General features: G+C 39.3%; 1 protein-coding gene across 1 annotated transcript; it reads left to right on the top strand.

Moving 5' to 3' along the window:
* The first annotated feature begins 793 nt into the window (after positions 1-793).
* On the top strand, positions 794-13,231 carry vat1l (vesicle amine transport 1-like). The gene is made up of 9 exons (XM_058089050.2): positions 794-1,237; positions 1,878-2,007; positions 2,083-2,298; positions 3,056-3,198; positions 4,041-4,144; positions 4,847-4,902; positions 5,018-5,212; positions 8,870-8,953; positions 10,749-13,231. Exons 1-9 carry the CDS (start codon positions 1,023-1,025, stop codon positions 10,845-10,847), a joined length of 1,242 nt encoding a protein of 413 aa, XP_057945033.2. The 5' UTR covers positions 794-1,022; the 3' UTR covers positions 10,848-13,231.
* The last annotated feature ends 134 nt before the right edge of the window (positions 13,232-13,365 follow it).

Here is a 13,365-nt window from a genome sequence, read left to right as displayed (position 1 = left end):
ATGGTCCTGCAGTGTATCATTGCCTGAGGCAATGAGCCAAATGTATCCCGTAATGTCCCAACATTTGCACATGAATCAGTCAGCACACTGCACATAGACATAGTGGCTTTATGCAATACCAGCACTATGTGATAACCATGTAATCACGTATAAGCCACTTTTACTGACTCGCTGATTAATAAAACATGTTATAGTTTTTCAAATAATATGCACTATGTAAACCACAAACAAGATGAAAATTTGTATGACAGCTTATTGTGGTGTAGATATACAGTAGCATATAATTACAGTGTCCTATTATCCTATTATTCATTACTGGTGAGGTGATATACATTTTAGACTTGAAGTGCAACTGCAACTCAGTATCATCCTCTGATTTGAGTGTGAATTAATAACAATATTCAACTGACATTTTTTTTAATTTTATGAACAGCTGTAATTGGGATTTTTTATTAGCTTGAAGCGAAAATCATATAGAATACAATAATCTGAGTTTCACTTTTTGAATTTAACATAACATAAATTAACTTTTTATAAGATATTCTTTTTTTATAGACACGCACCTGTATATATTAAGGGGTGTGAATGTGATTGTACGTGTCGCTGTCAGTGATGATGAAAGATGAGGGTCGCGTTCCTCATTTCCACGTGTCCCTGAAGGCACCACACTTGTTGAATGGCTCAATCTGCACTGGTGATGAATGAGTTTCATTAAAGTCTAATGCAAATGTATGCATTTCACCAGCAGATGGCGCACTTCCCACTCAATCCTATATAGATATTGTGAACACATGCAGCAATTACGACAAGTTCATAGAAATGGAAAATGTTCAAGGAGCTGAAATGACAATAATGATGTGATTATTTGGGGTTTGCGTGGATGCCGACATCAGACGGTGAGCTAAGACTGCGGTTCAGCATACAGCGCCACTGTTGCAAGCTGCAGCGCACATCAGTGAGCCTCGAAGAGGCGCGGACACGCAAAAAACCACCCAACACCCAAGAACCAGCCGGGTTCCGACATGGCACAAGAAGGAGCAGATATGACGGAGGAAACCGAGTGCATGATAGACAGAGACGTTGCGAAGAAGCTGGGAGGCGTAGAATCTTCCGGGAATGTTAAAGAGATGCGGGCGGTTGTGTTGTCAGGCTTTGGGGGGCTCAACAAACTCCGTGTGACAAAGAAGCCAATGCCGGAGCCACAACGCGGTGAAGTCAAGATCCGCGTTAAAGCATGGTAAATATGAACATTTCATGTCATTTCATTATGTTGCTCATAGAACCGTTTAGACGGCTGCAGTTGACACACATCACATGGACATAGGGAGAAATACAGCCTGGAAGCCACAGGTCTTTTTTTTTCTCTCTCTCCAATGAGGAGGTGGGCTTCCTTACATTGTAAATAATGAGCAACCTGTTTTTGATGCAGTTTTAAGCACATTCTGCCCTTTTGTTTCATTTAAACTGGCATCTTTTTATACTGATTGGTGTTGAAAGTTTATGAAAATACATTTGTTTTATTTTATGTTTGTATGCAGAGAGACTTGACTGTTGAATGTGGCCTTGCATTCAGAGCCTGTGACTCATTGCACATAAAAATTGCATAAACATGGTCAAGGTAAAGAAATATACTGTATATAGCTCCAGGATGACTTACACTTTCCCTCACAAGATGAATATAGGCGGTATTGGTCACAACATTGTCCATCTGCAATATCTAATGAGATCCAATGCAGCTAATGTAACTAATGGTCTAGATCTAGTGTGCATCATACTGAATTTATCCTCTATAATGCATCTAAATGGAAATATGTCTCTAACAGTGACAGTGATATTTGAAAAAAAATCACTTTATAGTCCCATTTTTTGTCTTGCAGTGGTTTAAATTTCCTGGATTTGATGGTACGTCAGGGAACTATTGACTGTCCTCCTAAACCCCCTCTTATTCCTGGCTTTGAATGCTGTGGAATTGTGGAGTCCGTGGGTGAAACGACAAAGAAATTTGAGGTTGGTCAAATGAAAGCATCCACCCGCTTTAATATGTAAAAACTAAGCCCCGCTTGTTTGTTATCCATATTTCAGATTGGTGATAGAGTCATGGCATTTGTCAACTACAATGCCTGGGCAGAAGTTGTCTGCACACCAGAGGAGTTTGTGTACAAATTGCCAGATGAAATGACTTTTGCAGAGGCTGCAGCGTTCGCTCTGAACTTTGTCGCTGCCTACATGATGCTCTTTGAGGTGGCCAACCTCCGTGAGGGAATGTCAGTGCTTGTGCATTCGGCTGGAGGTGCTGTTGTAAGTCTTTTATTTTTTATTTTCTATTTTAAAGCTCCGCGACATAACATTGTTTTGTTCTCTTTTGGTACACAACTCTGCACTTGTCTGTAATAATGCTATATGTCACATGCAGTGGAACCTTGGTTAGCATCATTGCTGAACTGAAATGGCTGCTAACCAAATCATGAAAAGCTAAAAATGTTAACACAAATGTTATAGTTTTGCATAATCATTTTACACGCAGAAAATAATTCAAAATGCATTTAAAAACATAAAAATGATGAACGTTTAAGGTTAAGATGTAATTCTTGACTTGACTGTTGCCATAGAAACGATGTGGCAGTGAGATAAACCACCACCACCTTCCTGTTTTGACATGTTATTTCTAAAAATTCAATAGTGTTTCTCATCTCAATTTCTAATTGTTTTATGCATGTAAAACTATAAAAACTTGTTTTGTGTTAACATTTTTGAGAATCAACCATTGATGACATCATCAGGGCAACACAGCGACCTTCCAGTTTCTGTTTCGACAAGACGCATGCTGTATTGTAAGCTAACTGGGAAGCGTATGCAAACCGAGGTAAAATTATGGTGTACATTTTTATTAAATCTCAGCAAATTTAAATGCACCAGCCCGTCGAGTTTGAGAACAGTTTTGTGTTGACATCCTGTTTTGTTTAACAAATAGAAGTTTCACGTCATCAGAAATGATATTTATATAATATTTAGACAACTGCTGATTAACAGTTACATTTGTCATTGTCACCTTCAGGGCCAAGCTGTGACTCAGCTGTGCTCCACTCTACCTAACGTCACTGTCTTTGGGGTCGCTTCAAGTTTCAAACACGCCGCCATCAGGAACTCGGTGACTCATCTTTTTGACAGAAACGCTGATTACATACAAGAAGTCAAAAAGTAAGTTTCATCATTGCTGTTGTGCATTTTTATGTCTTTTTTTATGTATTTTTGGAATGAGATTCCATTGTCAGGAAGTGACAGGCTGTGGTGACTTTACTGAGCCAGGTTCACCTGTTGAGTCGTTTGTCGTGATGATCTCCATGGCAACGCAGGTCTAATCTCAGCAGCACAGTGACGGTCAGCAATTGAGCCAATTTTGGGGCTGAGTAGTGTTACTACAATCTTCACATTTCAGTGACCTACTGCTTACATATCAAGAGTGGTAGTGGATTAATATGCCTTTCATGCCTCTACACCACACATTCCACTCGGGATCAAGACTGAAGTACAATCAAATGAGATTTTTTTTTGCAAAAGGGAATCACAAGACCACCAGAGAAAAAAGCTTGGGAATTGAGGTCCCTGAAATGCATGTCTGCTCTTAATCATTCTAATTATGGATTCTGTATCACTTGTGGCAGTGATAGTCATGGAATTAATATTTGTAATGCAGTATGCAGTGTGGGTTGTGTACTAGCTAGGTTGGAGTAATTCATAGTTAAAAAAACTCTTTGTTAGATTATTTCCCTGTTATAACAATGAGTCTTAATGAGAAATATACTGTGAGAAACAGTCTCTTATTTTCCATTTGAACATGAAATTGTGGAATTTGCAGCACAGTTGATTGTGTATCTTTGTTGTGCCAATTTACATTGGTTTTGAAATTTTATGCAGCATATTGAAGAACCATATACTGTCACAACAGCCTGGTCACACACTGCTGTGGGATGGCATTCCATATGGGTATGATGGGTATGTGATTTCATTTATCCCCTTAATGGACTTGTACTTTGTTTTAGGATATCTCCAGAGGGAGTAGACATAGTGTTGGACTGTCTGTGTGGGGAAAACACAGGGAAAGGTCTCAGTCTGCTGAAGCCTTTGGGAACGTACATCCTCTATGGTAGGAAGTATACAATATTTGTGTATAAGTTGGATGATACTTAGAACATGTCATTATTCTGTGAACTACACAAGTTCATATAGCCTGTTACACATGGTGTGACTTAGATAACATTAATTCATTCATTTTCTACCGCTTATTCTCATGAGGGTCGCGGCGGGTGCTGGAGCCTATCCCAGCTGTCTCCGGGCAAGAGAGAGGCGGGGTACACCCTGGACTGGTCGCCAGCCAATCACAGGGCACATATAGACAAACAACCATTCACACTCACATTCATACCTATTTGAACATACAATTTGGAGTCGCCGTTTAACCTAGCATGTTTTTGAAATGTGGGAGGAAACCGGAGTAACCGGAGAAACCCACGCATGCAACGGGGGAACATGCAAACTCCACACAGAGATAGCCGAGGGTGGAATTGAACCCGGGTCTCCTAGCTACTTAGATAACAGTAATAAAAATATATCCTTAATAACATAAGATATATTCTCCATCACAGCTTAGCCTCACTGACATCCGTGTCGACCCTCATGATTCAAGCAACACAATTACAGGCCAATTAATGATTAGTGCTAGTTATATGTGCAGAAGCATGCTTGTATGGATGATGAGGTCGAAAGGTGCCAATTTATTCTTGTCCACTCACCACTGTCCAGCCTTGTTGCGTAGCACACAGCAATCCTTTTATTCCTGTTTTTTCAGGCGCGTCAAACATGGTAACTGGGGAGACAAAGAGTTTCTTCAGCTTTGCAAAATCTGTGAGTTAGCGGCGCCGTGTGTCATCCTCATTTGCCTGTTATTCTACGTCATCGACATTTTATGCAAATGAAAAATTACTCTCCCTGAAACATGATGTTTGCCATTTCTTCCAAGTGGTGGCAGGTGGAGAAGGTGAACCCTATTAAACTGTACGAGGAAAACAAAGTCATGGCAGGATTCTCGCTCCTCAACCTCCTCTTCAAGCAGGGAAGACCATCTCTGGTGAAATCAGTGATGGACAAACTTTTGTGTCTCTACAACCAAAAAAAGATAAAGCCAGTGGTGGACTCTTTGTGGGCTTTGGAGGAGGTAAGAATCATAATTAGTAGTGTCATGAGATCTCACACGATCAAAGCGTGGCAATATGTTTAATAAATGACATCATGCAATGAATGAAAATGAACTCGATAATTTTTGCCAGCCTCATATTGCCATGTACGTGTGGGTCTGTTTTCCACGTCTCTTGCCCCCAAAGAGGCAAGAAGAGAGTTCACTCTGTGCATTGCTTCAGCACTTAGACCAGTGGTCTCAAACTCAATTTACCTGGGGGCCACTGGAGCTAGGGTCTGGGTGAGGCTGGGCCGCATCTGGTTTTCGCAAAAAATAAATAAACAAATCAAGAATAAAGAAAATCAATCAATCAGTAATAAATAAATATAATAATAATAAAACGGCAAACAATTAAAAAAAAACTTAAGAAACCACATATAGTTGGTGGGTAGACAAATTATTTTTTTCAGATTAAAATGAACAAAGCATTATTAGAGCCCTGTAGACATGACAAAACACGACTATAGTCACATTTATACTCTTTTTATTTACAACATATTGCGCAACTGCAGGGTCTTGAGACACATGCTAACTCGCAAACTAGAGAGCTAGCGACCTAAACGATAGCCTCCAAGTTATTTCCTTTAAACTTAAAAAGCCCAAAACTTACCACTTCCACACAGATAGGGAGGATAACTATTAACAGTTATTTAACCTTTAACATGAACATTAATCAAACATAATATTTTTTTCTGGGTACATGATACCATACAGCATCCATATCAAACTTGCATGGGCCGCACTAACATTAAACTTTCATATCAAGGCGGGGGCCTCAAACTAGTGTCCTGCGGGCCGCGTGTTTGACACCCCTGACTTAGACACTTCATATCACAACAGTGAACAGAATGACACCTCTTGTAACTCATACAGTAGTAATAATAATTCCACATTGCAGACATATGTTTGATCACATCATCACCCGCCAACCAATAACATTGTCAGCAGAAAACACAATATTGACCGATAAATTATTTATTGGTATCATTCATTCATTTTCTACCGCTTTTTCCTCACGAGGGTCGCGGGGGGTTGCTGGAGCCAATCCTAGCTGTCTGGACCCTGGACTGGTCGCCAGCCAATCACAGGGCACATATAGACAAACAACCATTCACACTCACATTCATACCTATGGACAATTTGGAGTCGCCAATTAACCTAGCATGTTTTTGGAATGTGGGAGGAAACCGGAGTACCCGGAGAAAACCCACGCATGCACGGGGAGAACATGCAAACTCCACACAGAGATGGCGGAGGGTGGTATTGGTATAATAATAAATAATAATATTGGTTGGCTGATGATCAGACATTCAAATGTGACATTCATACTATGTATGCATCTTTCTTCTGTACCACATACCCTGTTCAGGGTTCTGAGACTGGTCACTAGTGGCAATTGATCCCCTACCAGCTGCACAAAAGTCAGCTACTGTACATCCAAACACAAAAAACAAAAAAACAATATCTACACAAAACAATATTTTATAAAAGTAATATACTTGTCTTCGATAGCAAATAATCAGATGCAATTCCTTATTTGTGTTGGAAGCTGTCATCTGTGGACATTCTCCCACAGATGGTGGGTAGGTTGTGTGTCTTTCTGCTGCACGATTAGCTCACTCCTACACAAAAGCCAATGGACCACACATCAGTCACGTCACTGCAAGTTGATTGACAGCGGCGTAGACTACTCCTCATTCCAAGTCACTTTAGGAGCAAGTTCATTTCGATTCAACATGTCCGAAAAGACAGTTTGTTCAGAACAGGCATTGATGCATCTTGTCTTTATGAAATAATGGGCATGAATGCATGGCACCCGAAGCCAAGTAACTTATATACTTTAGTTTAGGTGCTCTCTTATGTGTTTATCACTGAGAAGTTTACAATTTTGAAAATTTGAATGTAACATCTATTAAGGCCCAAGCACCTAGCAATCGCCGTGTGAAGGCCCTTTTGACACTATGTTTATTATTTTTCCACGGCTTTAATGTGCATGAAAATTCACCAAAGTTTGCATTTGATCTGGCAAAAAAAATAATATTTCATGGGTATCGAACACTCCCAAAATTTGTCATGACAAGACGTGCAAAAAAGTCTCAAGAATCCATGTTCCAAAACAAACATGAAAACGGCCATTTTGGTTACCGGCAGTGATTTTTGGGGAGAAACCAGGAATTGTATTTTGATGAACTATAGTTCTAGGCAGCCTCACCGCAGCCGAGTGGTTAGCATGTTGACTTGGGTTCGAATCTCTGCTCGGCCATCTCTGTGTGGAGTTTGCATGTTCTCCCTGTGTATGTGTGAGTTTTCCCCGGCACTCTGGTTTCCTCCTACATTCCAAAAACATGCTAGGTTAATTGGCGACTCCAAATTATATGTTCAAATAGGTATGAATGTGAGTGTGAATGGTTGTTTGTCTATATGTGCCCTGTGATTGGCTGGCGACCAGTCCAGGGTGTACCCCGCCTCTCGCCCGAAGACAGCTGGGATAGGCTCCAGCACCCGCCGCGACCCTCGTGAGAATAAGCGGTAGAAAATGAATGAATGAATGTTATCTAAGTCACAACATGTGACCTCTTGTCCAAAGAGAGCTGGCATAGGCTCCAGCATACCCCCAACCGTCGTGAGGATAAGTGGCATAGAAAACGGATAGAGGGATGGATAGTTAAAGACACTCTGACCAAATAAAAATCAATAGTCATAACTCTTTTGCACATATTTAGACCTTTTTATGGTGGATGAGGTCACCCTCTAGTCTATGATTGTGTGTAAATATCGACACAGATGACGCCCCCTACTGGATAAATATTATGCCTGTCAAAATACTGCCAGAGATTTCCCAATTTCTTTCCAACTCAGGATACTGGCGTCGACTCCTGTCTCTGCGTGCCTGCCAACTTGCATGAACTCCCAAGTAGCGCGAGCGAGGGTGTGAGGGCCCGTTCAACGCTGCTCGCCGTTTTAATTAGTGTTTCTTTTCTGTAAATGTTCAATTATGCAGCAAAGCATGAGACAACGTTTCTGACCTATTTTCACTTCTGGCCTGTGTTATGTTCAACCAATGATTGTGTGTGACACAATGGCTTCCAGACAAAGAGGGACATTCAGTAATGTTTCTCTAATGAGATAAAAGACTTATTTTGCATGACCTTATTTCCTCTTTGAAGTCACCAACAAACATTATTTAACATCATAAGCAACAGTTGTCATAATTTTACCTCCGCAATTTCAAAATTATTGTAATCATACATAGTCTTGGGTTATTGTCGTTGCCATGGCAATCAGGATCACCTACTTTAGTGGTGCATCACAATTGGTGATTTGCTCTAGGTGGTGAAGATGGCTTCCTGCAGAGCATCCACTTTGGATTTCGATCAGGGGAACACACAGGATATGCGTAATGACCAAAAGAGTGACGTTATTATAACATAGTATAACACAGACACGTTTTGTTACCCATCAGCACTTACCATACAGATTGTTTGTTTTCCCGAGCTTTTGAACAAATGCAATTTCCACACTACAACACAGTCCATGCCTATAACTAAAGTCAATAGCATTTTTTGCCACACAGTTTATCTTTAAAAAAAGGAGTTAATTGTTTTTTTATGTTGTTGTTGTTGTTGTTATTGTCAGGTTAAAGAGGCCATGCAGCGAATTCATGACAGAGGAAATATTGGAAAACTCATTCTGGATATGGAGAAGTCGCCTACTCCCTTGGTAACAACATTTGCTATAATTGAAAAAATACCTGTACACATAAGTACAGCACAATGCAACATTAAATATTACTATAAACACTGATAAATATAATGTATGTAATATTTTACATATGTATATTATGAGTGATCTTCATTTGTGAGGTCCTCCTGAAATCATTTCAAATTGATGTGTTGTTCTAAACTTGATTTATTGTAGAGTAGGTCTGCTCATTACAAAGCTAATGGACTATTGATTTGAACAATATATGTTTTTTTATGTTTTAAGGCGTGTGTGTGTTTTCCCCCGCCACATTTCAGAAATACGCATATAAGGCTAATTGTAGTCTTTAAGTTGTCCGTAAGTGTGAATGGTTGTTTGTTAATATATGCCCCCTAATTGTCTGGCGACCAGTTCCGGTCACCCAAAGTCAATTTAAAGACATCATACTGTATGTAGTGTTCTACACTGGTCTTTAATGTTACTGTGGCAATGGGTGTATTGTGTAGTTCCGAGCTGCTGATGTTCTACATGCTGTGTTTGTGCTAGCTTTTAGGAAATAAGTCTGTAGAATGGGAAGTGTTCATGCTGTGTCTTGAGCATCTGCCGGTCAGGCATAGTCCCCTGTGTCTAGTTCAAATAAAAAGGTTGTGGTGCCATTCAGCAACCATTACATTACTTTGATGAGACAATAGCCACCGCATGAAGTACGCTGTCCACAAAAAAACAACAAAGAACATTCCAAATACTAACATGTGAGTCTACGTTATGTCTTATTTATTTCTAATAGTATGTCTTACCTTTGGGCGCACGGTGGCCACACAGCTAGGAGACCCGGATTTGATTCCCCGCTCTCTGAGAGGAGTTTCTCCGGATACTCCGGTTTCCTCCCACATTCCAAAAACATGCTAGGTTAATTGGTGACTCCAAATTGTCCATATGTATGAATGTGAGTGTGAATGGTTGTTTGTCTATATGTGCCCTGTGAAAGTCTCAAAAATCCATATTCCAAAACAAACATGAAATCGGCCATTTTGGTTTCCGGCAGTGATTTTTGGGGAGAAGCCAGGAATTGTATTTTGATGGACTATAGTTCTAGGCAGCCTCACCGCAGCCGAGTGGTTAGCATGTTGACTTGGGTTCGAATCTCTGCTCGGCCATCTCTGTGTGGAGTTTGCATGTTCTCCCCGTGCATGCGTGGGTTTTCTCCGGGTACTCCGGTTTCCTCCCACATTCCAAAAACATGCTAGGTTAATTGGTGACTCCAAATTGTCCATAGGTATGAATGTGAGTGTGAATGGTTGTTTGTCTATATGAGCCCTGTGATTGGCTGGCGATCAGTCCAGGGTGTACCCTGCCTCTCGCTCAAAGACAGCTGGGATAGGCTCCAGCATACCCGCGACCCTTGTGAGGATAAGCTGTATAGAAAATGAATCTTCTGTTATCCACTATGTTGGGTAATATGATTGGAAAGGTGACTATAGGGGTGTTATTTAATGTTTAGAGGACTCTAACAGTATTAAAAACTGTATTTAGAAGGTCGTAAACAGGTTTTCTATGTTTTAATTACCAAAATATCCCATTTATAGATAAGGAGTCCTACTTCATTGAAATTTTATCACAGTTGGGTCTGCAACCAATTAACCGTGATAAACAAATAGATATTTCTTGCAGTGTGTGTATTGTGTTCATTTTAGGTCGAGATTGTGTATCTGTTCCAGATCACATTGTGGTTCACTGTATTGTTGAGTTGAGTGAGTACTTCGGCATTTCAATGGAGAGTCACTGAAGGACCAGTAATCCCTTTTTCCATCAGATGGCCAGTGACAGTACTGAGACCAGTGAAGCGGGGGAGGAGGAAGAGGAGCCTGAGGGAGACAATGACAGCAAAGAGCGCATGCCTTTTATCCATTAGGCCAAACCTGGCAAGCTGCGAGGTTCACCTTGTAGCATCATGGTGACAGAGTAGTGCAGTCTGTGTGCATGTCATGTACTTTTGTATGTATTCATGTTGTTTGTTGTTACTTGCACATTTTGGATTTTATGCATAAAAATGCGGCGTCAACTATGAGAACTGTATTGTTACATATCAAGTTTTTGTTTCACAATCATTTGAAACTGAGCTACATCAATTATTACCTCAATTCATAGTGACTTCATATTTAATTAGGCCCACTAGGCTGCTCTAATCATAAAAGCTCAATTTCATAACAAAAATGTTAAATTCTCCCTGTCCTTAATGATGACTGATGAGATATGACACATTCCCTGTCTCAGTAAATGCATAATGCTTGTAAATTGGAAGCAACCTTAGCTGCCAATCCTGGTATATTACGCGACACCTTGTGCCTTTAAGTGCTTGATACTTGAACGTTTTCCCGGTGAACTGTCAGGGCGGCCATGAGAGGCAAAGGGGACTTTATAATATGAGTGCAGACCTGCATATGAGGGCATTTGACTTGTGAATACACTGGTAGGCTTCACTGCTCTCCATTTTGTTACACTTTGCTGCTTTCAGATTAAAGGTCAAATCTGTCCAATACAGATAAATAAATAGATTTTTAATCAGTTTTCTGTGATTGGCTGGCAACCAGTCCAGGGTGTACCCCGCCTCTCACCCAAAGTCAACTGGGATAGGCTCCCGCATACCTCCGCAACCCTGATGAGGTCAAGCAGAATAGAAAATGGATAGATTATCAGTTTATTAATGGGTGGTGGAACAATGAACAAAGCAAAAAAAAGAGATATTTATTCATCAAATATGAAGAAAATAAATTAAAATAAACATGTTATACGTATGTACAGTATACAAATACATCAATGTTTCTTTGTCACGATGGCATGAGCACAGGGGTCGTTTGCAGAAAATTTACAAGAAAGTTGAAATCGTTGGAAAACAAAAAAAACCCAACAACAGCAAAAATGGAAAAAAACAGCTGTATTTTTATGGGAATAAAGTCATATTCTAAAGAGGAAAGAAGAACATTTTACAAGAATAAATTTGTAATATTCTGCATTTTTGTAGCACTGAGTTTAAGTATTAAACTCTTAAAGAAACAAACTTATTAAAGAAACAAACAAGAGAAAAAGGTTTAATTTTGCAATATTAAGTTGGGGATAAAGTTAGAATATTTTGGGAATAAATTCACTATATATACACACAGTATGTATGTATGTATGTATGTATGTGTGTATATATATATATATATATATACATATGTACGTATATATATATTAATCCACGATTTAATCCCAATTAAAAATTGACCGAGATTACAGCAGGGGGGGAAACAGCAAGAGAAGGAAATTCAGATGCGTTTTCACCTATAGGTTATCACAAAGCTGAAATGCAGTTTTTTCTTAAAATATATATACATTCTTAGCATATCTGCATGTGCTGGCTTACAAAATATCAAAGTGACCTTTCCATCTTTTCATTTTTTAATATGTGGCGTTCAGTGAAAAAGGTTTGGAAGCCCTGCACAAGCACAACTTAATTAGAATTTGAAACGGTAATCTATTTCAACACAAACACGAGAAATGTGAACAAATCAGAATGTGTCGAGAAGAGTAGGATGATTTCATCAGTCAGACTGCCAATTGGGAAGACTTTTTATGACCTGTCTGAAGTGTCTCTATTTACTTGATGGTGCCTGAAAACAAGCGTGACCTTAGAGATTGACTATTTTCACAATGAACATCCGTGCACTTAGATGTCAAAAAGAAATGCTGGACTGTCTATATATTACACCCTGGTGTCTTATTCAGATCAGGTATGTCATTGTTGTAATTTGACATAACTATCATAAGACATATTTTCTGTCATTAAAATCAGCTAACATGGAAAGTAATATTGATTATTATCGAGATTGAACAATATATTAGGTAGACACTTCAAATGCATCTCAGTATTGAATAGAAATACTTTATGTATGTTTGTCAGAATAGGAAAAAGTGCATGTTTATGTGTGTGTACTAGGGATGCTCCGATTAGGGTTTTATGATGCTGATTCTTATCAATACCGATCACACGGATTGATGATACATTTTTCTATTTATTTATGATGAGTGCTGTTGGCCAGGGGAGCCATATAAAGTGGGGAAATCTGGACATAAAATAAGTAATTACGAATAAAATTTGTAATTTATGAATGGAGGCTGATGGATTGGAGCATCCCTATTTTGTGCTGATGTGTTACTCATATTGTGTTGAAAAAGAGGATAACAAAATTCATTTGTTTTGTTTGTATTTTGGATACATCCGTGGCCACTATTTTTGCCTCTCATTGTCCACTTTGCTTACATGAATAAATCGATCAGCAAAGCAATGAGGGATTTGTCATTTTTATTATAAAATATTGTGAATGAATACAAGTCAGCAGTACACTTTAACCAATGCAAACTACACACACAATAATAAACATATTGTTAAA

The sequence above is a fragment of the Doryrhamphus excisus genome, linkage group LG13 (assembly GCF_037039965.1).
Source record: "Doryrhamphus excisus strain RoL-2023G ecotype Guam linkage group LG13, RoL_Dexc_Guam_v1.1, whole genome shotgun sequence".
Lineage (NCBI taxonomy): Eukaryota > Metazoa > Chordata > Actinopteri > Syngnathiformes > Syngnathidae > Doryrhamphus > Doryrhamphus excisus.
The sequence above is the reverse complement of the archived record's forward strand: the minus strand, read 5'-3'. Positions and strand labels throughout refer to the sequence as shown.

What these genes read in the sequence shown, in the direction of transcription:
- vat1l (XM_058089050.2), top strand. Translation starts at nt 1,023, where the DNA reads ATGGCACAAGAAGGAGCAGATATGACGGAGGAAACCGAGTGCATGATA. An exon ending in GGGAACGTACATCCTCTATG is followed by an intron (nt 4,145 to 4,846) that starts GTAGGAAGTATA and finishes CTGTTTTTTCAG; the next exon opens with GCGCGTCAAACATGGTAACT. An exon ending in CTTTGTGGGCTTTGGAGGAG is followed by an intron (nt 5,213 to 8,869) that starts GTAAGAATCATA and finishes TGTTATTGTCAG; the next exon opens with GTTAAAGAGGCCATGCAGCG.